The sequence below is a fragment of the Trichomycterus rosablanca genome, chromosome 7, assembly GCF_030014385.1.
Source record: "Trichomycterus rosablanca isolate fTriRos1 chromosome 7, fTriRos1.hap1, whole genome shotgun sequence".
Taxonomy (NCBI): Eukaryota; Metazoa; Chordata; class Actinopteri; order Siluriformes; family Trichomycteridae; genus Trichomycterus; species Trichomycterus rosablanca.
The window spans coordinates 12,133,964-12,160,265 of record NC_085994.1 but is presented as its reverse complement, the minus strand read 5'-3'; the positions used below and the strand labels follow the sequence as shown (position 1 = coordinate 12,160,265).

The window sequence follows — 26,302 nt, the reverse complement described above, 5'->3', positions numbered from 1 at the left end:
GTGATGATTATTTTGATCTTTTATTGTTATTTTTCATACGTTGTGCTTTACTATAGTTTCTCAGTCTGTTGATATTTGTAGAATATTTTGTGTACTAGATGTCATTGCATCAAGACAAAATTGTAAAGCTTAAAAGGTGCATACTTGATCTGAAATGTCACAATTCCTCAAATTCTCATTTGGACCTAACTATTTACACAGACAAATGATAGTGTTTGCACTTTAATTTGATTAAAGAAAAAACAATCATAGAATAAGAAACATCCAAGAGCAATACATTCACTTCAAACTTACTAAATGTTATCGTTTTACATGCCATACTTTAAATATAAACTCGATATAGTAAATACATTAAAAGTTATGTGCAGACACATTTACAAGTAACTGTACAACACCTAAGTGCTCTAAAAGCAGTTTCTCTATGTACCATGTCTATATAGTCCTTATTTTTTTAAATTGCAGATAAAACCAACATTACAAATGTATGACTGGAGTTTATAACTTTGGTTAAAGATAAATACTATGCTCATTAATAAATTAATTTAATGTAATTTACTAAATATTTACACAGGCCAGCGTTCTTACTGTCTTCACCAAAATTCTGCCCTTAACTGGTTGCTAATAACAGTTTTACATAGCTGAGTCTTCTAGTACAGTCCTCAGGGCCACCCAGACACTCAATGTATTTTGTTTCCTTCACACCTGGGCTGTTACTAGTATTTCTAGCTTTTTATTACAGGCTAAGGAGCAGGTTGAGTACTCCTACACACTGGCCTCACACCTGTAGCTAAGTATCCATTCCGTAGTGCATAAATGACTAGCTGTGTGCACCTACATTGTTTGATGTGAGGGCTTTTTTCATATCTGGTTATGTTTTTTTAATATGTGACTAAGCACTACAGGAATATTAACAGCAGACCTGTGGGATATATCATAAATATCAAAATAGCTAAAATAGTCAGGCTTTTTTAAACATTAGCTAGGTTTAATTAGGTTTAATACCATGGAAAGGATAGGAATCAGTCCAGATTGTTTTGCGGTGAGCAGTGCATTCAGAAAGTAATCAGACCCCTTGACCTTTTTTGCATACAGTGTTAATTTGACCTGTGGATTTGATTTAAAATGGATCATAAATCGCTCAGGATAAGTGGCCTAGTCAGAGCCCACTGAACATTTGTGGAGAGACCTAAAGATGATGGTTTAAAGACCTTTGCCATAAAATCTATTAGAAATTGAGAGGCTCTTTCATAAAGAATAGGATACACTGCAGCCTAAGGGGTGTCTACAAAGTTCTGCAACACCTCTGAAGAGTCTGAATAATAGATTTCAGTTTGTGATTCTGGGTGGCACGGTGGCTAGGTGGGTAGCACTGTCGCCTCACATCAAGAAGGTCCTGGGTTCGATCCCCAGGTGGGGCACTCCGGGTCCTTTCTGTGTGGAGTTTGCATGTTCTCCCCGTGTCTGGGTGTGTTTTCTCTGGGTGCTCCGGTTTCCAACCACAGTCCAAAAACATGCAGTCAGGTTAATTGGAGACACTGAATTGCCCCATAGTTGAATGGGTGTGTGTATGTGTGTGTGTCTGCCCTGCGATGGATTGGCGCCCCGTCCAGGATATTATTGTGTGCCTTGCGCCCATTGAAAAGTTGGGATAGGTTCCAGCACCCCTCCGCGACCCTAATTGGAAAAGCGGTTAAGAAAGTGAGTGAGTTTTGATTCTTATTTGTTTTTGAAACATGGGTCATTAAATGTAGACTGATGGGTAAAATGGCATTTATATCCATTCAAAATCCATTCCACAACACAAAATGTGCAAAAAGTTAAGAGGTTTGAATACTATGAGAAGTAGTACATGATTTTTTAAAAAGTAAATGAAGTTTTTAAAGCCTTTTTAACCTGTTTTATGAAATAATGTTCCTCTAATTAGTCACCCAACATTTTTGTCACCTTTTTTTCAATTTTTGTCAATTGTGCACTTGTGGGCTTTGTTTTATGGGTTTTGTCTTAAATGGTGGAATGCTACACCACTAACCCTTAATAAAGACTAGTGTCTTATATCACACCAACTTTTCCAGAGTCTTCATTTTTCTCAGGTCCTCCACATCCAGCGCTGATTCACTGTGTGCATGTGCACTGACCTCCTCAGGAATGAGTGTGTGTGTGTAAATACTTTGATATTCCTTTAATAACTCCACCACACCACCCTGTCCGAACTCCAGTGCATCATCCAGAGGTGTGTTTCCCCACCTGAACCACAGTTACATCAGTGGTTAAGTTCATTAGCACTGATGCAGTGAAAAGAAACTAAGAAAAGTCAGTTATAAAGTAATTTTACCGGTCCTTAACATAAGGGCTCACTCTGCAGGTCCCTGTTAAAAACTTGACAGCTTCCAGATGACCTGAAATATTCAAGTTAGACACATTTTACACTTGGAGCATTTGAAAGAAAAAAAATTTTTCTGAGTGGATGAGTAAGGGATAGTAGGTTACCTTCTGCAGCAGCCACATGCAGAGCTGACCGAGAGTCATAATCCTTTAGTTCCATATCCACTGCTGACAAAGCACATCTGAAAGTAGTACATAAGTTGCATTTGTGACAAGTGCAAGTTAACCTGTAAACGATTATATATAATTCAAGTCCAGTTTTTTGCATGGTTTTTAAAGTGGAAAGAAACTAGAGTGAATAAGTGACTCCTTTTGACTGGTCCCATAAGGGGTCGCCACAGTGGATCATTCGTCTGTGTATATGATAAGGCACAGTTTTCACACCAACTGCCCTTTTTGGCGCAATCCTCCTACTTGTCCGGTCCTGTGACCCTTACTAAGGGTGCAATAATGTGTCCACCCAATGGCTAGGTTCACATAACATTATGCGTCTTTGTATTTGTGAGCCCAGCCCAGGATTTGAATCCCTGGAACTCAGGCACTGCTGTTAACAGCAGCATGACTCTTACCATTATGTCACATAAGCTCAAAGCAGACACAAAAAAAAACATGTAAACAAACAGTGCCAGGATTAAACCCACATCCCCAGGACCAACTGGCATTTGTGCTTTCCCTTGTTAGCACTTTTTTGACACTTAACAGTTATTTTTTTTATTGATTTTTTTATTTTCAATTTCTATGCACTGAGTTTTCAGAGTTTGCGTGACAGCTAGGAAAGGCGATAACATGCTTCCTCCAAGACATGTAAAGCCTCTTCTTTAAAACAAAAAGGCAACATCACTGGGTCTAGGACAAAAATGCAAACTGTCCCTGTGATGACGTCAAGGCGCCAGACACATCACCAGTGACAGCTCACCTTGACTCACCATGGGAAACACCAGATTCTGTCAGATCCTTTCAGTGGCCCGTGAATGGTATGCTCCAAGAAAGGGGGAGGGGCATCTGGGTTATAAGCGGCCGGTGGTTGGCGGTTAAGTTTTGGTTGGGGAGCAGTCGGGTGTGTGAACTGCAGCTCGGAGGGGCCTAGTTGTTTGTAGTGTGCTTAGAATTTAGTCCCTGTGTGAAACGAGGTATAGCCTTCGTATTGTTTTATGCTTTTTCTTTTCTTTTTCCAACGTTTGTAAACTACCACTGAGCACTTTAATAAAACACCAGCTTTTGCTAAGACCTGATGACGCGTCTCTGGAAATTTCTTGCGGCGGCCTCACAACATCGACCACTTAGGACCACATTATCACAGTGCCTTCCATAAATAAGCTTATATATGCTCCAAATTGCATGTTGCAATTGATTAATAGAAGAGACAGAAATGCCATTGTTCCCAAAAAGAAATGAAGGCAAATCATACTCTATGCCATTGTTTCAGTTAAATGGCAATGCCTGAACTCTTCCATATTGGAACAGTTGTATTTCCCATGTATACTTTAATCACGACAATTTATACATGTATGATCACAAATACATGTATTAAGTATACAGTCTTTTCTATAATGCACAGAAATGTCATGGAAACCGAATTTGCTATAAAATGTATTATCTATAATAAATATTTTACACCTTTCAATTTTAAATCTTACTTCTTAAGTGTTTTAATATTGGTCTAGGTATTGTCTTCATTCATGTCTAGTAATTCCATGATGTCAAAGATTTACATAGACAGAAGACATTGTGTTTTTTACCTTCTGAGTGCTGAAACATCTCCACTGTAAGCTGCAAACATCAGGTCAATTACAGCCTTATTCTGTAAAACAATGCACTCGATTTATTCTTTATGTTAAGAAATAAGATTTTTAGTAATGAGAGATGGCAACATTTCTACTGTAGTCTTACTAGCAGCTTACTTAAGTTATTTTATTAAGTATGCAAATTTGCAGAAATGTAGGTACTAAAATGTACCTTTTTTGTCACCCTCAAGGGTACAGAAAAGCATATGTCAGTGTGTTATGTTCTTTAAGAGAGTTTAAGATACAATAATGCATTCTTTTATGGAAAAAAATTGATTGATGTTCAATCTGTATGCTGGTTACATGGACACGTATATTATGTACAACCTTGATTATGAAACTGCTGACATGTGATAATGATCAGGTTATTAATGTGCTTGTACACATGTAAGCCCAGTCCAGGTAAGGTTAAGATTTTTTTCTGTTTTATGAGGGACATTTATTTGATTCTTACCCTCTCATGACCAGAATGTCTGCGAGGGTCCAGTTTCTTGGCAAAGTGTCTCAGGTTGTCATAGTTATGGAAATTAAAAAGAGAAACCAGCTCCTAAAAAAAGAACACCAAACATGGCATGTTGTTCAGTCTGCAGCAGTTGTTTGTTTGTGTGTGTGTGTGTCACCTGGGCATGTACGTACCTGACAAAAGTGCACAGCTCGCACACTGTTACCCACACGGTTGATTGGTGGAGACCAGCACATTACTCCCATGATATTAGGAACCACCAAAAGAACAGCGCCAGACACTCCTGATTTAGCTGGCAAGCCTACCTGGTGGGTAAAGAGAAAACAAACATTTACCAGTAAGTACAAATTATAAAAACAGACTGCAGTTATGCTAGTGATAGCTCAGTGGTTAAGGTACTGGACTAGTAAACAGAAAGTTGCCGGTTCAAGCCCCGCCACCACCAAGTTGCCACTGTTGGGTCCCTGAGCAAGGCCCTTAACCCTCAATTGCTCATTGTGTTCCGCTCACTGTGTAAGTCGCTTTGGATAAAAGCGTCTGCTAAATGCTGAAAATGTAAATGAAAATGTAAATGTAGTTTGGTAAACTTACATGAAAAGCAAACTGGCCGGAGAAGTCATTCATCCCACAGGAGTGCATGAGGCTGAGAGTGTTTCTTACAGCCTCTGCACTCAGCACACGCTCGCCTGTGATTGGACAGAACCCTCCGTTAGCTAGAGTGGCAGCCATGACACTACCTGACTCACAGTTCACCTCAATAGAGCACAGCTAGTGGGAGAAAAAAGGAAAGACATTAATTTAACAATGGAAACATAATTAAAAGATGTATTTGTTGCTAAATTAAATGTCTGCTTACCTGAAAGTAGAAATCCAGTGCCGCTATCATGTCTGCATTGTGGGGGAAACACTAAATAAAACAGAGGAACTTAATTAAAATGATGATATATCATGAATTCTATTTACAGGTAATGAATAATGAGAACCATACTAACTTTTTTTTCCTTTAGATAATAACCAATTGCAAAATTTCTATCACCTGTCTCTTTTTCTGACTGGAACCTATGAAAAAATAAAGTTTTATTGTTAAATTACCAAATACAAAACATTATTTGTACACTACATGACGGAATATAAAACTTTCTTCTGTCAAGTGATTTTCTTTATACACATTGATATTTGGTGCATATAAATAAACATGATGCTATGCCATTTCCATAGGCAAACACTGAGAGTACTTAAGATCTCTTGGACTTTCAAAGTGGTACTGTCATAGTGTGCCACCTTTCAAAAACTTTAAATTTGTGCCCTGCATAAGTTTTTTTACCTCTTTTTCTCCGATTTCCCCCTAATCTAGTCGTATCCAATTACCCTGGTTGTGTTACGCTTCACTTCTACTGATACAACCCTCCACTGCTGACTGAGAGGCTTTGTAACTGACACATGCCCCCTCCAACATGCGTGCAGTACATACCGACTGCCTCTTTTCACCTGCACGAGGCGAGTTCATATGCGGATCAGCCTTGTGTATGGAGAGCCACACCTTGATCAGCCTTATTTCCTAACTTTGTGTAGGCGCAATCAATCAGCCAGCAGAGGTCGTAATTGCACCATGGTCTGGCTCATCTCATCCCTGAACAACAGCCAATCGTTGTTCATGTGGCCGCCCAGCCCAGCCAGATGGCAGAGCTGAGATTCATACAATATATTAGAAATCCCAGCTCTGGTGTGCTAGTGTATTTTACCGCTGTGCCACCTGAGCGGCAGTGCCCTGCATAAGTTGATCAACATAATCTCACACAAGAGTGCTGACGTGGTATAGGTTGCAAAGCTTACTACTGATTTCCAAATTGCTTTTGGCAGCAACGTCAGCACAGAAACTAGGGATATATCTGGGATATTTTTCGTGACTATGATGGACCTTGTATATCATGTAAAGAAAAATGTGTGTAATGATTTTCATACTTTTTGTCACAGTGTGCATCTGTTAAAAAATCAGAAGGATTTAATAGTATGACTTACGTGGCATTGCTGAAACCCACATATTCACCACCTGCCATTCTTTTCATATAGTCCATTATCTGTGGGGCAAATCAGTACAGAGTAAAGCAGTGAACAGAATACATGTACTGTATTACATATGAATATAAGTATGTATGTATTAAACAATAACTGAATAATTGTGTTAGACTTACGTAATCAAACTTTTCAGCCTTCTTAAAACCGGGCTAAAATGGACAAAGAAAGCAAACGCTGTGGGAAATAACCTGACTAAAACTCCAAACAACCACCTTTTTTATAAACTTATATAAAAAAAACCAATGTCCCAACAAGCTGGGGTGGGGCACATTTACCACTGGTATGTTGCACTGGTATGGTATTATCTTTCCTTCTTATAACGTTCTGTCATTTTTAAACAGGTTAATTGGCAACAGGTGAGGGTTTTAAAGGCTCAGTCAGCAAAATGTGTGGGAAAAAATGACAATTAGTTCAAAAAGAACATACTTCATACATTCATACTGCAAATAATTTAGGTCTTTTACCATCTACCATACCTTTTTTTTTAATGTATTTTCTCCCTTTTTCTCCCGACCCCCACCCCTGATTGAGGAGAGCAAGACTGGCACATGATACGCGAACAGTAGCCAATAGCATTTTTTCACCTGCACCAGCCGAGTTCATATGCGAATCAGCCCTGTGCACGGAGAGCCACACCCTGATCAACGCATTATTCCTCTACTCTGTGCAGACTCCATCAACCAGCCAGCAGAGGTCGAAATTGCATCAGTTATGAGGTCCCTCTCCGGCTCCCTAACCCTGTATGAACAACAGCCAAGCATTGTTCATATAGCTTCCTAGCCCAGCCGGATGGAAGAGCTGAGATTCGATGCGATGTATTCGAAATCCCAGCTTTGGTCGCCTAGCGTATTTTACCGCTGCGCCACCTGAGCGCCACCATCTACCATACCTAATATTGTGAAATGATTCAGGGAATCCAGCCATTCTATGTGCCAAAGACAAATAGGACCATCCGAATTGTCATCAGCTGTTTTATATGATGTGATATTTTATGTTATTTCCACAGTGTTTTAGGATGCTTAGAGAAAAGCCTTAAAATAGTAATAAAGTGGCCGAGAAGCAAGTTTTACAAGCTATGTACATGCACTAGCCAGTTTGCTCATTTATAAAAGGTTTCTAAAATCACAGTTAAGCTCACACAATGCAATAAACCCCTTGTGACACAGGATGGCAGTGTACACATGCATGTCTGTTCATATCAAGGAATGTGGTGGGGTTGGTACTTGAGGTCACTATAACCAGAAATAACTACCACCACCCACAATGCAACAGTAATCACAGTTTCATTTTTAATTATTACTCCAAATGTGAGACACTTTCTTTAATTCTGGCCTGACTATCATTTGAGCAGTCACTTTCGTCTATGTGCCAGCTAGTGCTCCGCAGATTTGTCTCTTAGGTCATAAAGAGGGAGGTTTAGATTCAGCCAGAAGGGAAGGGACACCAACTCAGTAGAAAGGTCAGGTCAAAGCAGTGCATGGTTTGGCAGGAGAATATCTGCCTCTAAAATCCACCAACACTGCAGTTCTCTGTGGAAAGGTTCTTGTTTGGTATTTAATTACTAATTCAAAGTCGTACCTACCTAAGTCATTTCATGAGTCCTTAACATTTGATAAGATGTATATAAGAAAGTTTAGTGCTATTAAGTATTTAAGAAGCATAAATGTATTTCTTTTAAAAACAAAGAATATCAATAATATCATATATTTTAAAATACTGCAAGCATTTTACATGTTCTAACAAAACTCGCATGTTTTAATTTAAACTCGCATCTAACTTAATCTTTATTCATTCTTCATAAAATACAAATCAAAACATTTTTAAAAATCGGATCATTAAACATCATTACACCTAATTCTTTGTATTAAAATGTAAAGGCACTGTCACTTTAGGGAACATTATAATTTGAAAATTTTAAAGAAGTTAAATTTAAGTTTTAATTTATATGTTGTTTATTCTTGATAATGTCTCTTTAGATAAAGATCAACATTTTTCTTTTCATTTTTATGTTTTACCACCTCTTTATTCTGGTTGTGGGTCTGGGCTGTCCCAGAATCACTGCCCCCCCCCCCCCCCCCCCCCCCCATGTAGATGAATATCTAGCCAAAAGTGTGTGTGTGTGTGTTCTATTGTTTTAATGAAAACATAAAAATACATTGTGTTACTTGTATTTCCAGTGCAGCAACTTCTTTACAAACTGCACCACATCACACATTTAAAATAGTAAACTGAAATGAAGCTTATCTACAGTCACTCTTTCGTTCTCACTTTCTTTCTGTTATTAGCAGCTGTTCTACAGTACAGCACACCCTGACTGATTCCTATTGGGTAACATGGTACACCTCCCCCCAACCCCTAGTAACTAACACTTATTATATCATGTCCCGACATATCTCACCCATTGCTCTCGCTCACCTTATCAGCTGTTCTAAACTAAATGGGACAACCAAATCCTGCCTTAACTTTTAAGCCATACCAGATGATTTCTGGGCTAAATACGAGTGTTGCATTGTCATACAGCCAATAGTGAATGTGCAGTATGTTGTAAAGTGAACAGGACAGTATTCTTACCTTTAAAAGAGAGCTGATGACTATGGCACCTGAATTAACCATGGGATTATGAGGTTTGTCTGGGGGGAAAAACACAGTATGGTCAGCACAGTATAACTTAAAATGCACAAATGCAGACACATAGAACATCTGACTGGAAAATCTGTGAATGGAAGTTAACTGGCCATGTATGAAAATATGTTAGAAGTGTTATTTAAAAACCTTACAAACATTGAATATGGGTGAGTTTTTTTATTTTTAAATGTTTGCCCTGCTTGTTTTATGAAGCTGCTACACATAGGAATGGTGTAAATCACACTGGAATTGGACACTTAAGTAATGAATCATAGTTTAGCGTTTTGCCTTAAAGATTTTTGAAGGAGAAATAATAATCTAAGGCTGTTTACAATTAGCTGAGCTTAGTCCTTGTGGCAACAGTTTGGGGAAGGTCTAATTGCTCTTTCAGCCTGTGTAGACCCTGTGCAAAAAGCAAAATCCTTAAATAAATAATCTGATTATTTTAAACTCTAAGGACATGCCTTTTCAGTTTGTTGGAAGCTGTTTTTAAAGCATAGGCACCCTCACTGGTCAGGGTCTCCATGTTCCTTGGGTCATGTAGTGTATCTTTGTTGAGGGTTTTGGATTAAAACATCTGCAGAATGCATGAAATGTGTATGTGTTCCTTTAATGACCTTAAAACCTAAATCTCTCATTAAAAGAAAGATTGATTGTGTGTGATGCAAACATAGAAGTAAATGCTACAATTCAAAAGTGCTTATTCTGTTTTATCATCACATTTACATTACATTTTCATTACATTTTCATTTTCATTACATTACATATGTAATCACCTCTTTATAATGTGTCTAAAAATTTGTATTATTTTAGAATTATGACTCTATACATCATACAATGTTATACAAATATTTATGATGAAGTTGTAAGTGTGAATAAGAGATAAAACGAATGTGTAGTCTAATCTACAGTAGTTAGGGTTAAATAATATGAAATGTATATTTTTGTTGCTCACCATCCTCATTTAAACTTAATTTATTAAACTTGAGGCCACTTGGCTCTTTTCCAACAAATGAATGCACATGTTTGGACCCAAATTCATGAATAGCCAGAGCGTACTTCAGCGGCTTCATGCACGACTGCAAACAGAATGGCACCTGTGTGTCCCCTGTAGAGTGCCTGAGAAGAGAGGGAGAGATTCTAAAATTGTTAAGAAAACAGGAAATAGAACACATTTTAACCCTTGTGTAGTTAAAACTTTCTGTATACTCCCCTTGTCTTGGGGTCCAAAATGACCTGCCTTCACTAAACCCCTAAAATAAGGCAGCTTAATTACATTTTTAACCCAAATCTACGTATTTTGCATAAAACCTGTCATTCATTGCATATCTAGATTCATTATAGAAGAAGATATACTGATAATCATATTGGTGGGTCATTTTGACCCTTAAAACAACACAAAGGTTAAAGGCCATTTTAAAGTGATTTTCTTACCGCTGACCATCGACTGTGCATAAAGACACACCCCATAAATCAGGGCTGAATTTAGCTAGTTGAGGAATGTAGTCAGCAATCTGTGACACAGACACAGTTACTGTTATAATTTTTAGACAGACAAGTCAATGTATATGTTTACAATGTATATGTTGTATATGTGTGTACAGCTTACCTGGCCTCCTTTTTGGCTCTGTGCATTGTAGTACAGCTGATTAATATTAGATGCAAAAGTCATGAATTCTGGAATAATGAACTTCTTCTGGAATGCTTGGGTTAGCAGGACTATATTGCTTCTAGCACATCTACAAGAAATAAAATGCAAACTCACTCAGATTTCTATGTGATAAATAATATACATATGGACAGAGAATTAATACACTGATGGCTAAATTTAAATCCTTGAATTACATATTGCTTATTAGACTTTATTTTTTAATGATCCTGTGGTTTAAGGGTTGAAGCATGCAGTGTAATATTGTTCATGCACACACATGCAAGCACGCACATAATAAGTAAGTCAATGTTTGCTGGCACATGTGCCAAGATGGATCATAAATGTATGGTTTGTGTCTGTGTGTTTCTCTGTGTATAGTATTACTAAGTACAGAAAAAAACAGCAAGTGTTAAATGTATGCTTATCATTACCTCTATTAGGTTCACCTACATTGTATATACATTTACTGGTCATTTGAGCTTTGCTTACTATATTAATGCACCTTGTGGGTATACAGCTACTGACTGTTCCCTATCTGTTGCTTTGTCCACACTGTCATCTCCCTTCAACTCATCCACTGATGGGAAGAGACTCCCATGGAACCTCCACTAAACAGATGTTATTCGGGTGATGGACCAGTCTCAGCACCGCACTGACACTAACATGGTAATGACATAGTAAAGTTTGTTGTATTGATATAAGTACATCATATACACTTGACATGTCATGTGACTACTCCGTCATCGCTTTGCGATGATTGGCTGCATAGATGGGTCAGCTTTATCCATTGTCCTCTGTTTCATGTCACGTTATGGGGGATGCCCTTCCTGACGCAATCCCCCTTATTTTTATCAGGACTTGGGACCAGCACAAAGTGGGACCACTTTGGTTCTGCTATATACCACCATACTGCTTCATTCATATGGTGTTCTCTGTAAATATAGAAACACTTACACATACTTACTTCCTAAAGAGCTCCTGATCTATTGTTGCCATGTCAGCAGGTTCTTGCATTGCTTTTTGAAGCTGCTGCATGCAGTCCCTCAATCGTGGGTCAGAGATCAACAATCCTGTGCTCTCCAGCTCCTGAGAAACACACAAACAAACTCAAAATAGTCAACATAAAAAACAAAAGCATTCAAATTTATCTCCAGGACATACAGAGGGTGGACACATTAATGACAACACAATAAAAATAATATTAAGGAGCTTCCTTTGCCTCCAAGACAACTTTTATTTGTTTTTGACATTAAAGTTTTGAATTGGAATGTTGGACCATTCCTAAAGAATACAATTCTTTTTGTTCAATGAGGCATAAATGAAGTGTAGATCTGCTGTATAGACCTCTCTTTAGATCTTCACATTATAGTTTAATAATGTGCAAATCTGGTGATTGGGAAAGCCATGAAAAGCATGGCATCCTGGTGGTAATTAAATTATTTTTGATTAGATATGTTTAAGGATGTTGCCTCATAAGTTGTTGTTTATTTTTATTTGCTTTATGTAAGACTAGTTGCTACATATACAGTATGTGCCACATGTATTCACAGACACACACAAACTATCCTAAACAGTTTTGCTGGCTACTTGTGTTGGCATGCCAGTAATGTACACAGTGTTCTGTAACCTATAACCTGTCCACCCAATCACAACAAGACAAACATGTGAATCTCTGGTATTCTGACAGATAATGTAACTTCCTTTTTATATCACTTACACTAATGAAGCGGCCCACAGAAATCTTCTCCTCTCCTTTTGAAATGGTGTTAAACAACAGGTTCTCCAGTTCAGGCACTGCTCCCTTACTAACACAAGCAGATCACCATAATTAACTTAATTTTTTATTAAGTTTAATAAAAAACACAAAACATTACTCTGATTAAAACCTCTGTGACGACTTTACATATAGTGTATATTCAGATAATTTTTTAAAACAGTAATAATGAAAAGAGAAAAATAAGCTTGAAAAAATTACTGCAAGGCACACATAATGTCAATGTACTGTCAATGTACTGTCAATGGTACAGCAGTTGTCCTTAAATGGTGAGACTTTTATTTTTTTGCACGTTTCTTTTTTTGCTATCTGAGAGCATAATACATATATTCGGGAATAGAAATGTTCTCTTAGGCTGCCTTATGCTCTGGAGTAAACATCAGTAAATCAAAACAAAACCAATACAATGGTGTCATGCCAAATTTAACCACTCTGCACAAGGATGCTTCTACTTGTCTCTCAAGAAATGTGTTCAATCCCCAGGTGGAGCGGCCAGGGTCCTTTCTGTATGGAGTTTGCATGTTCTCCCTGTGTCTAAGTGGGTTTCCTCCAGAAGCTCCGGTTTCCTCCCACAGTCCAAAGACATGCAAGTGAGGTGATTTGGAGATACAAAATTGTCCATGACTGTGTTTGACATTAAAGACTTGAACTGATGAATCTTGAGTAACGAGTAATTACCTGTCCTGTCATGAATGTAACCAAAGTGCGTAAACCATGACGTTAAAATCCTAATAAATAAATAAATAATTACAACAGTTAGTTGTAAACAGAGTGGACCATTATTAATTGTGTAGTATATATGGCATTATTTGAAACAGTATACTACTGTATGCTTTGAAAGAGTATACACAAATAGTATGTTAAAATAGCACACTTCTCATGAGGAACCCATGCTGTCCTATCTGTACATACTATTTAGTATGCTAGAATTGAACGCGGCCTGTGTTACCTGTCCTCGGTGTCCGGGATCACGTGCTGATGACGTGGATGCTGTTGAACTGATGAGCTCGTGCGCAGCAGTCGAACCAGACTTTTTTGTCCATTTTCAGCCTTAGCCGACCTTCCAACCTCTCTAACGAGTAAACTGCCAGCTCCGAGACTTCGAAAATACTTCAGTGAGTGCATAATGAGTAAAATAAATAAGTTCAATAAATATATTATCAATAAATAGAGGATCCAACGGATATAAACACAGCGAGGTCTTAAAATGTATCCTTTGTCAGAGCAGTATTTTCCTCAGGTTCTCTTCTAGCACTTTCCAATCACACGCTCTTCAGTAATGTTATCATGGCAAATGTAAGCAACAGCTCATAAACAGTTGTTGCCAGTGCATGTGGATTCATTCTGTAATGGATATGGAAGTACTCAGGGAGGAGGTGGCGGTGCCATCGTGAATGGTCCAATGACCAAGAGCATGGAGACCTGATCTAGTCCCAAACATGGCAATGGTGATGATTTACTCTCCCTTGGCAGGATACCAGAGAGCAGGGCCTTCAGAGGTCTAACACTGAGGTTTAACTGTGTAATACAAATTGAATGAAAATGTTGGCTTATTACCTTTTACATAATGTGATAATAATATTCATGATGATCTCTTAATATGAATCATTCTAATAGATATTACTAGTAGTACTGTATGAGTTAATCAACTGCTAATACTGACACATGAATGAAAAATCTAATAGCTATAATTTTAGGTATAATGTTTCTTTGATAATTCTAAGAATATATAATACAACTTGGGAGTTTATTTACCTTGCCATATAAATAATATGGCATATATACAACAATCAAAGGAATTGTAAGTAGACCTATTTATTTTAAGATATAATCAAAACCTTTCTTCATATTCAGATAACAAATGCTCAACATTCTGTGCAAGCGGTGAATGACAGTTATGAGCAATGTCTTTCCACTGGTCAATCTCACTGGAGTTGACTGCTTTTGTGGTGACACATGGATGACATAGTTGTATCTATTTGTGACATTGCAAAGACATGAATCAAACATGCAAACAAGTGTGTCAGTAGTGTCAGAGATTTTAAAGCTCCTGAAGTATGAAGAGCTTTAGAAATGTTTTATGAATACAGACATGTTGATAAAAAGTTTATTTTATTAATACATTAAAACAACTATTAACTAACTTAGTTATATAGTGGGAATAATAGGATTTATGTATGTTCACAACTATGTAAATTCATCCTGATTTTAAACTTTTTTTTTTTAACACATTAAATCTTTAGTTAGATTTAATTAATTAAGAATTAATGAAGAATTTCCCCATATAACCAGCTGTATATTATATAAGTAAACAAGTGTTTTCTTTTTATAATCAATTTACGATCAAAATACATTTATTCTTTGACTAATTTTGGACCTTTGGCATTTTCTTGATGTCACTGGACTAGATTTTGTGTTGGTACCAGAATGACACACTTGGCACTGCTTTGTGATTGCACAAGTAGCAAAGCAGTTGTTTGCTGGTATCAAAGTGACCTTGATCCACTATACAAAGAGGACAACACTGTTCAAACATGTTGTGGTCAGGTGTGGGAAGCTCTTGTAACTGTTAACCATTGTCAGCGCTCTAGGCTAAAGTTTGTAGTCCTTATGCCAAGTTTGTGTTTGCCCTTACAGCTGTGCGACAAGTAATAGTTGTGAGATTAACTGAGAGCTTTAATATTTCAGAGCAACACATCAGGTTACCCTGGAGACAGCATTTATTGAGATCTGGGGAACTCGTTTGAAGCACCTTGACAACATGACATCAGAGACGGCAGAGCAGTGGTGTAGTTGAGACTGTTAAATCCAGAACTATTTGTGCCATTAGGAAAGTCATGAAAAATGTCACGAAAAAATGTCTTTGTGGTTAATTAGCTCAGTCATACACTGGAAATATACAAAAAAAAAAACGAATTATGTACATTTGTTTCAAGATAAAAAGCTCCCTTGAAAGCAGTGTCTCTAAAAACATCACATATAATAAGCCATAGTTACTAATAGAAAAAATCTTTTTGTGCCACCAGACCATAAAACCACGGTTCCGGTAGCATAACAAATTAAATCCACAAATTAAAGTTTGTAGTTAGTTGAAAGACAAGATTTTTTTCTGGCATGCCTTTGAAACAGCCTGTTGGTATGAAAGTGACATCTACGAACCCCACTTTTGTCACTGGCCAGCATAACTGTATTTAGTACATTTAAATAAATACAGAATACCTGAAATATACCTAAAAGGTAGTGACAGAGGCATGTTTAACACCGTGTTACACCATCTTTTCTTTTTATGTTGTAGCTTTGCAAGGACTTTTTGCCTAGACTTCATGCCAGTCAAGCGCACGCATTCTGTGTCTACAAAGCCGCACTGTTGTAGTAAAATGTAGAACGTGGCCTGCCTCGTCTTGCTGAAATATCCATGGACATCCTAAAAAATATGTTGCTTGATGGCTGCATATATCCATCTAAAAGTCCATGAAATGCTTTCCTGTCACTAATGCGTCTCCATACCACAATGTTTGTTGGCTTTTGTACCTTTTGCTGATAATAGTGTGGATGGTCCTTTTCATCTTTGGCATGGCGAACTTGATGTCTGTGTTTTCTATAAACAAGCTAAAACATGGACTCATCTGAGCACAACACACTTTTTTTTACTGTCTTTTGGTCCATCTGAGATGAGCGTGGGCCAAAATTGATCAACCCAAAAAGTTATATTTTCTGTATTTTTGTTAAATAAATGTTCAAAAGTATATTCATGTCCACATGTTGGCCTCATATTACCTGACATACAACCAAGTTAAACAGACAATCACTGTTTTCTTCAACAAAAGACACATTTTAATATAAACATGCATTAGTAGAGGTATCAATAAATAAGTTTTTTTATTGACATTAAATCCATTTCTTTAATTAAATGTTTCATTTCTCTTATATTGTCATTATGAGTTTAACAACATCTTCATGAACTTCATGACCCATGTTTAATTTAAGAGCTAACTAAGTACATGTATTTAATGCACTAAATGTTTGTATAGGTTGCTTATTTATACAGAATTTAAATTTAAATTAGTTACAAGAAACCCAATACCTCAGAGAGAACTACACTGCTAACACACACTCCTAACAATATGGAATCTGGAATGTATCCGGCTTATCTTTTATGATCAGTAAGCTTCACAGACATTAAAAAGCTCTCTTCTACACACACATAATTGGTTATGTTTAAGGGCGTTGTACATCAGGAAGGGCATCGGGCGTACAAACTGTACCAAATCAAGTATGCGTACAAGAATGATCAGCTTGTAGACCCCTAAATACAGGAGTAGCCAAAATTTTAAATAAAGCAGTTGATCATGAATTCAGTCAGTCGTTTTTTATTTAGGGACGCCCCCTGGTGGGAAAGAATATAACTGCACCATTTTGGCACTGGTCTGTCACTAGTTGTATTTATTAGAAATATGCAATATATGAACATGAGTATGTGGACACTTAAAATGAGCTTGTTGAACACTATATATATATATATACAGGGGTTGGACAAAATAACTGAAACACCTGTCATTTTAGTGTGGGAGGTTTCATGGCTAAATTGGACCAGTCTGGTGGCCAATCTTCATTAATTGCACATTGCACCAGTAAGAGCAGAGTGTGAAGGTTCAATTAGCAGGTTAAGAGCACAGTTTTGCTCAAAATATTGCAATGCACACAACATTATGGGTGACATACCAGAGTTCAAAAGAGGACAAATTGTTGGTGCACGTCTTGCTGGCGCATCTGTGACCAAGACAGCAAGTCTTTGTGATGTATCAAGAGCCACGGTATCCAGGGTAATGTCAGCATACCACCAAGAAGGACAAACCACATCCAACAGGATTAACTGTGGACGCAAGAGGAAGCTGTCTGAAAGGGATGTTCGGGTGCTAACCCGGATTGTATCCAAAAAAACATAAAACCACGGCTGCCCAAATCACGGCAGAATTAAATGTGCACCTCAACTCTCCTGTTTCCACCAGAACTGTCCGTCGGGAGCTCCACAGGGTCAATATACACGGCCGGGCTGCTATAGCCAAACCTTTGGTCACTCGTGCCAATGCCAAACGTCGGTTTCAATGGTGCAAGGAGCGCAAATCTTGGGCTGTGGACAATGTAAAACATGTATTGTTCTCTGATGAGTCCACCTTTACTGTTTTCCCCACATCCGGGAGAGTTACGGTGTGGAGAAGCCCCAAAGAAGCGTACCACCCAGACTGTTGCATGCCCAGAGTGAAGCATGGGGGTGGATCAGTGATGGTTTGGGCTGCCATATCATGGCATTCCCTTGGCCCAATACTTGTGCTAGATGGGCGCGTCACTGCCAAGGACTACCGAACCATTCTGGAGGACCATGTGCATCCAATGGCGGTGCCGTGTATCAGGATGACAATGCACCAATACACACAGCAAGACTGGTGAAAGATTGGTTTGATGAACATGAAAGTGAAGTTGAACATCTCCCATGGCCTGCACAGTCACCAGATCTAAATATTATTGAGCCACTTTGGGGTGTTTTGGAGAAGCGAGTCAGGAAACGTTTTCCTCCACCAGCATCACGTAGTGACCTGGCCACTATCCTGCAAGAAGAATGGCTTAAAATCCCTCTGACCACTGTGCAGGACTTGTATATGTCATTTCCAAGACGAATTGATGCTGTATTGGCCACAAAAGGAGGCCCTACACCATACTAATAAATTATTGTGGTCTAAAACCAGGTGTTTCAGTTATTTTGTCCAACCCCTGTATATACAGGTCCTTCTCAAAAAATTAGCATATTGTGATAAAGTTCATTATTTTCCATAATGTAATGATAAAAATTAAACTTTCATATATTTTAGATTCATTGCACACCAACTGAAATATTTCAGGTCTTTTATTGTTTTAATACTGATGATTTTGGCATACAGCTCATGAAAACCCAAAATTCCTATCTCAAAAAATTAGCATATTTCATCCGACCAATAAAAGAAAAGTGTTATTAATACAAAAAAAGTCAACCTTCAAATAATTATGTTCAGTTATGCACTCAATACTTGGTCGGGAATCCTTTTGCAGAAATGACTGCTTCAATGCGGCATGGCATGGAGGCAATCAGCCTGTGGCACTGCTGAGGTGTTATGGAGGCCCAGGATGCTTCGATAGCGGCCTTAAGCTCATCCAGAGTGTTGGGTCTTGTGTCTCTCAACTTTCTCTTCACAATATCCCACAGATTCTCTATGGGGTTCAGGTCAGGAGAGTTGGCAGGCCAATTGAGCACAGTAATACCATGGTCAGTAAACCATTCACCAGTGGTTTTGGCACTGTGAGCAGGTGCCAGGTCGTGCTGAAAAATGAAATCTTCATCTCCATAAAGCTTTTCAGCAGATGGAAGCATGAAGTGCTCCAAAATCTCCTGATAGCTAGCTGCATTGACCCTGCCCTTGATAAAACACAGTGGACCAACACCAGCAGCTGACATGGCACCCCAGACCATCACTGACTGTGGGTACTTGACACTGGACTTCAGGCATTTTGGCATTTCCTTCTCCCCAGTCTTCCTCCAGACTCTGGCACCTTGATTTCCGAAAACAGTACTTTGGACCACTGAGCAACAGTCCAGTGCTGCTTCTCTGTAGCCCAGGTCAGGCGCTTCTGCCGCTGTTTCTGGTTCAAAAGTGGCTTGACCTGGGGAATGCGGCACCTGTAGCCCATTTCCTGCACACGCCTGTGCACGGTGTTCTACTCCAGACTCAGTCCACTGCTTCCGCAGGTCCCCCAAGGTCTGGAATCGGCCCTTCTCCACAATCTTCCTCAGGGTCCGGTCACCTCTTCTCGTTGTGCAGCGTTTTCTGCCACACTTTTTCCTTCCCACAGACTTCCCACTGAGGTGCCTTGATACAGCACTCTGGGAACAGCCTATTCGTTCAGAAATTTCTTTCTGTGTCTTACCCTCTTGCTTGAGGGTGTCAATGATGGCCTTCTGGACAGCAGTCAGGTCGGCAGTCTTACCCATGATTGCAGTTTTGAGTAATGAACCAGGCTGGGAGTTTTTAAAAGCCTCAGGAATCTTTTGCAGGTGTTTAGAGTTAATTCGTTGATTCAGATGATTAGGTTAATAGCTCGTTTAGAGAACCTTTTCATGATATGCTAATTTTTTGAGATAGGAATTTTGGGTTTTCATGAGCTGTATGCCAAAATCATCAGTATTAAAACAATAAAAGACCTGAAATATTTCAGTTGGTGTGCAATGAATCTAAAATATATGAAAGTTTAATTTTTATCATTACATTATGGAAAATAATGAACTTTATCACAATATGCTAATTTTTTGAGAAGGACCTGTATATATATAAGACATTAATAAGGAGATGCCCCTTGTAGAGTTTCTGTAGGAACTTGTCATTTCAGTCAAGAATGGCTTGCAGTTATCGTTCCAGCTTATCCCAAACTGAAATTGGGTTTATATAGTTGATATTAGCACTTTGTGCAATCTACTGGAGTTCCTTTACACCAGACTTGTCAAACTCTGTCTGTAATCACCTCACTTTCTACATAGGGGCACAGTCATGCTGGAACAGGAAAGGACCTGTTGACTAAATTTAATTTATTTTATACAGATATTACCAATGGGTGCAGCTAAAACTCTCATTTCAATAAGTAGGTGGGTGTCCACATATTTTGGCCATATAGTGAGTTTGTAAAGATTTTGCTTAAAAAGTTGTTATCTATAAATAGGAAATGAATAAAATGTTACTAATCTATTTACTGTGAAAATAAACTTATTAATTAATGACAGCAATCTGTCTAAATTCATTCCTTGTGTGTAAAAAGAAATGAATACCTCTAGGGGGCGCAGTGCACCCGCTGACATTCCTAGACAGAGAGTAGATTCAAAGCACCCTATTTAAGGTAGAGCAGGTCATGCAGATAAACCTCACCTTTTACTGCCAAATACCAGTGCACACCTTTGCTATTCGGTGAAACCAGTGGCCCGTTGAGGAGTCTCTGTTCGTCTGGGTATTTAAAAGCAAAAGAAACGTTTTCTGACTGTACCAGTGCCTATGGTTTGGGTTACCATAGGCCTCCAAGTCAGTTGTTGAAGTACTGCCTACACCGCCTATTTGAGTCACATACAGTGGGGTCTAGTTGACAACCCTTACATAAAAAAATGGTTTCCTTTGTCTAAATTATTCCACTTCTTACAACAGCTGATAGTAATTGGGTAGCACTGGGTGGGGCACGTCTTTACACTAGATCCCAGGTCACATTAGACCCTCGTATTATCAGATCAAACAGCCATTTCCTTCGTGTGATATCCGCCACTGGTGGCACACATGCACACACACTAATTCACACATCCTAACCCAGACCTGGGCATTGTACGGCCCGCGGGCCACATCCGGCCCGCGAGACATCCCCAACCGGCCCGCATGAGGTTCGTGGCAATTAAAAATTAGATGTAAATAAATGTACATCAAACATGCACTATAACAGGACTGATTTTGACAGGAGCGCTGTGTCTTTAAATATCCGTACGTTTCGATTTGCGTATGCGCGTGTGCGCGCGAGTGTATCAGCTTCACTGTAATGCGAACAGAACTGAGTGTGATTGACGGTGGAGTTTTTAACAAGACACGAACTTCTGAATTGTTTATTTACTAAAGTCAGATGTAACGCTGGTTAAGGATCAGAATTTAGGCTCTAAATCTCTGTTGCGGTACTAAACAGAAATACAAGCATATGAACGATGTGGAGCGTCACACCTGAAGCTTCTCTAACTAAACTGCAAAAGCAATAAAGACTGTTTTATAAAGTTTAACACATCCAGAACTGAAGCAGTCAGGACCAACTCTGTGATTATAAAAATAATATTAAACAATAACAAAGGACTGAAAAACAAATGAGGTAATTAGACTCAAAACAAAATAGTGTAAAGTTTAAAAACCTGCACATTTTGTTCACATTTGTTTTTGCATTTGTTTGTTTAAATAGTAAAACAATGTTGATGTTTTTACTCTGCATACTTCTAATTTTCTAAATGTAACATCAAAACATTAACAACTTATTAGAACTGTACAATTCACTGCTTTTCATAAAGAGTGGACAGTTGTAGCTTAGTGGTTAAGGTACTGGACTAGTAATCAGAAGGTTGCTGGTTCAAGCCCCACCACTGCCAGGTTGCTGCTGTTGGGCCCTTGAGCAAGTCCCTTAACCCTTAATTGCTCAGACTGTATACTGTCACTGTATTGTAAATTGCTTTGGATAAATGCGTCTGCTAAATGCTGAAAATGTAATGTAAATGTAAATAAAAAGATAAAATTAATATTGAGCAGAATTAAGTTCACCTTATTGGTCCGGCCCTCCACAACAGTCCCAGTTTCTTATGTGGCCCCTTGGAAAATTTAATTGCCCACCCCTGTCCTAACCCATACCCTACTGATAACCATGTATTTTGAGTAGAAGAATGTTTTTCATTCCTTCTCTATGCCCATGAATGCTGGCTTTGTCTGCCTGCACCATCTTAAACCCCCTTCTCTCCCTCCATCTTCCTCTCCACTACCTTACCCTGCCTGCTCACAAAGCTTGTACTAGTTGGATTTTTACAGTCGTACAGAGAACTAACAGTCTAAATCATAAGTAAATTCCCTAATTTGACATAATTTTCTAAAAGTGAACTGTGCTATAGGATTGCATTTGACACTACATCTACACACTGCTTTAAAGCTGACTGATTTGTACATAAAAAACCTATGTTGCAAAAAACAGTTAAAAAATTTAGTTACGTAACAACTTTCTACCCAAAGTCATCACACAAACAATTGTACCTTTTTGTCTTTATTAAAAACATTGATTAATTCAGAGCCTTTGTCAAGTTTTTGACATGAAGCTGGTGTGAGTTTCCTGTAAAAATTACACCAAGTGCAGAATGTGCAGTGCTGAAGGAGGTGAAAAGACAGCAAAAATAATATTGTTGGAATTTAGTAGTTTTTTTTTAAATTTATTTACTGAGAGAACAATACATCCAACATTGTGTTAAAAAACGTTTATAGAAAATAAAGCAATAATGCAATAATGACAGTTTGTGACTGTCCTCAGTCAGGATGGGGGTCTGCAGTGATAGAGGAACTTAAAACTGGGCAATTGGATATAACTAGATTGCGAGTAAAAATAATAAAATGCAAAAATGCGACGACAACAACATAATAGTAATAATAATAATAATAATAATAATAATAATAATAATAATAATAAAGTATCTGAAGCCCCCAGATGTTGTGCAAATTTGATAAGCACCTACAGCAAACGTAAATGAGGTTCCAAGGATTTTTTTTACCAACTGAACCAACCTTGTTCAGTAATAATAAAAAAGCTCAGTTGTTGGTGTTTGTTTTATAGAAGGTGGCATGGGGGCTAAATGGGTAGCACTGTCGCCTCACAGCAAGGAAGTCCTGGGTTTGATTCCTAGGTGGAGTGGTCCAAATTGAAGATACAAAATTGTCTATGACTGTGTTTGACATTAAAAAGACTTGCAAGAGTATACTGTATTTGTGAAGCAATAATAAGACAAAATTAGGACTTTGATTTGTGGCATGCTTTGTGGCTTTCTAAATTCCAAAGCTATTTTGAGCATTGAGTGAAGGCTGTTTCTCATGGCAGGTCACAAGTCTTTAGCTTTACTCTCAATAGTGTGCCAAAGAGCTGCTAAGAATGCAGGGTCCTAGTGATGTGTTTGCTTTGCTTTGACTAAGTAATCATTATGTGTTTTTGTTTGTTTGTGTTTGTTTGTTTGTGTGTGTGTGTGTGTGTGTGTGTGTGTGTGTGTGTGTGTGTGTGTTTGTGTGTGTGTGTTCCAAACAGTCTGGGTTTTTTTCTTGCATTTTTGCTCCTATTGGTTTTTTAAGAAACTGAATCAATTGGATGTGTATTTTTTTACTTCACACATAGTAACACATCTTACATTTTCTTTAAGCAGAACTGAATTTTGCTATTTCCAGTGCTTTTCTTATGTTACCGACTAATGAAGAACCAGACCAGAAATTAGGAAATCTATGTTTTGAGCACTGTCAAGTAAGTGACAAACCAAATTCACTGGTAATTACAGACTAATCAACTTCAAGAGAGCAGCTTCAAGCATCTATTTCCTTTTCCTTTCCCTGTGGGCTGCACCAACAGACAACAAAAAATACAATCATACGTTACACATCTAGTGTATTGCTGGTATACAGTCAGTTAATAAATCATTAAATTATTCAATAAAAAATGTGTGTATTATAAAACTTTAGATCAATAGTTTACATTTTTATGACAGATAAATGTCATGGCAGTACAAGATTTTGGCAACTTCTTTTTCTTTAAATGAATGATTGCAACACAATCTAAATTCTCTGTCAAAACATCATTTTCTAAAAATCTGATAGAAAAGAGGGGAGGCTGTCAACTGGTAACATTCAAACAAGCTTTAAATCGACATGGGTTTAGAAGGCCTATTTATTGGCACCATAAAGCTGAAGTAATGTTTGTTGCTGGTCACATGGACAAAGAAAAAGCTAGGGCTTTTTCTGAGTGCATTGCAGCCACTTAACCCATGGCAATATAAAGTTTGCTTGACTGTCAACAGTGTCACCTGTGTTTTATTTATGCCATACTGGTTATGGCTCAAAATGACATTCCTGATCTTGATATTCTATTATTCACTTTCTAGGATCTGTATATTCTCTACTGTAGGGGCGCAAAGGTGGCACAGCTGGATATTCCGCTTGCACACCAGCACCGAGTTTCGATGTCGGCTGGGCAGGCATAATTGGCAGTACCTGCAGCAGATACTAATTGGCCACCGTATCTGCAGGGTGGGGGCCGGAATATGTGTGGGTGGATGGGTCTTCATACGCTGTGTAAGGACCCTGATTGGCGGAAGAGACACCTGTGCAGAATGCCAGAGCACCCGGAGTAAACCCACGCAGACACGGGGAGAACATGCAAACTCCACACAGAAAGGACCCGGACCGCCCCACCTGGGGATCGAACCCAGGACCTTCTTGCTGTGAGGCGACATTGCTACCCACTTAGCCACCGTGCCACCCATATCGGCACAGAGAATACACCAGCAACCATAGTCACTTGTATTCCGGGGGCCAGGGCGCCTGACATCAGAGCAAACCTGAAAGTGCTGGCTAATGCTAATCGTAGATTTTCGAAGATTGTTATCCACGTCGGCACTAATGATGTTCGTTTACGGCAGTCTGAGGTTACTAAGAGTAATGTTAAAGAGGTGTGTGAGTTAGCTAGGTCGATGTCTGAGGCAGTAGTGTGCTCTGGCCCCTTACCGATTCGACCCAGTGGCGAAACCTACAGCAGGTTGTTGTCGCTGAACCGCTGGATGTCTAAATGGTGCTCAGAAAACTGCATTGATTTTGTAGATAATTGGTCCACCTTTGAGGGAAGGCCTGGTCTTTTGAAGCGGGATGGTGTCCACTCCACGTGGGAGGGTGCTGCTCGCATTTCTTGCAGCATAGGTGACAGGCTTTACCACCGCGTTAGTGTAGCGGCAGATAGTGTTAAATGACTATCCAGAGCCAAGACCAGGCAGCAGACTAACAGGCCTAACCAACTGTCTGCGAGTCGCCATCGGACGTCACCCGGAATCCTTAGGTCACAAACCATTGAGACTGTGTCTGTTTACCGTGGCAGGTGTAAGCCAAAACAAAATCAAAAAGTATGTCATAATAACTTAATTAAAATTAATCTAAATGAGCATCATGAAAACCATAGTAAAGCTAAACTAAAGTTAGGACTTCTAAACATCAGGTCACTTGCATGCAAAACAGTAATTGTAAATGAAATAATTACAGATAATAGTCTTAGTGCACTTTGTTTAACTGAGACCTGGGCTAGACCTGATGAGTATCTAGGTTTAAATGAAGCATCTCCTCCGGGTTACAGTTATGAACATAAGCCACGTCTTAGTGGTCGTGGTGGAGGAATAGCCGCAATTTATGACAAAGACATAGGTCTCACTGTAAAATCAACTCCCATAACAAACTCGTTTGAAGTTCTTATCTCTGACATAGCCAATAAATGTTCATCTGATAAAACTAGTATGTTTAAGCTGGTTACTGTTTATCGACCCCCTGGTCCTTACTCAGAATTTCTTAACGAATTTGCCGATTTTCTTTCTAAATTAGTTTTATCAACTAAGAAAGCTTTAATTGTTGGTGACTTTAATATCCATTATGAGGATAAATGTAATCCACTCAAAACTGCGTTTGACTCTATTTTAGAATCTTTAGGCATCACCCAAAATGTAACAGGACCCACTCACGGCTGTAAACATACCTTAGATTTAATACTTACTTATGGTATAAACATAGACAACCTGGAAATTGTACCACAGAATGACTTAATCTCTGATCACTCTCTACTAATTTATGAAGTGTCCCTGTCCAATAAGGTACAGCAACCAAATCGTTTTAAATATAAGCGCACTATTACATCTGCAACTGCAGCAGCGTTCATAAACTGCCTACCAGAATTACCAAATA

The 26,302-nt window shown here is 38.5% G+C and overlaps 1 protein-coding gene across 2 annotated transcripts; it reads right to left on the bottom strand.

Moving 5' to 3' along the window:
- Window position 1: 1 nt before the first annotated feature.
- Window positions 2-14,048, bottom strand: gls2a (glutaminase 2a (liver, mitochondrial)). 2 transcript variants are annotated; one of them, XM_062998991.1, is made up of 18 exons: window positions 13,705-14,048; window positions 12,699-12,786; window positions 11,946-12,067; window positions 10,940-11,069; window positions 10,765-10,844; window positions 10,286-10,449; window positions 9,277-9,335; window positions 6,822-6,854; window positions 6,649-6,707; window positions 5,622-5,688; window positions 5,486-5,536; window positions 5,221-5,397; window positions 4,803-4,934; window positions 4,621-4,713; window positions 4,122-4,183; window positions 2,488-2,564; window positions 2,333-2,396; window positions 2-2,244 (listed from the first exon to the last, which is right to left on the bottom strand). In XM_062998991.1, the coding sequence occupies exons 1-18, from the start codon at window positions 13,878-13,880 to the stop codon at window positions 2,055-2,057; spliced, it is 1,824 nt and encodes a 607-aa protein (XP_062855061.1). In that variant the 5' UTR covers window positions 13,881-14,048; the 3' UTR covers window positions 2-2,054. The 2 variants fall into 2 exon arrangements, with proteins under 2 accessions (XP_062855061.1, XP_062855062.1); XM_062998992.1 differs by lacking the exons at window positions 10,765-10,844; window positions 10,940-11,069; window positions 11,946-12,067; window positions 12,699-12,786; window positions 13,705-14,048 and having other exon boundaries at window positions 10,390-10,425.
- Between the last annotated feature and the right edge of the window lie 12,254 nt (window positions 14,049-26,302).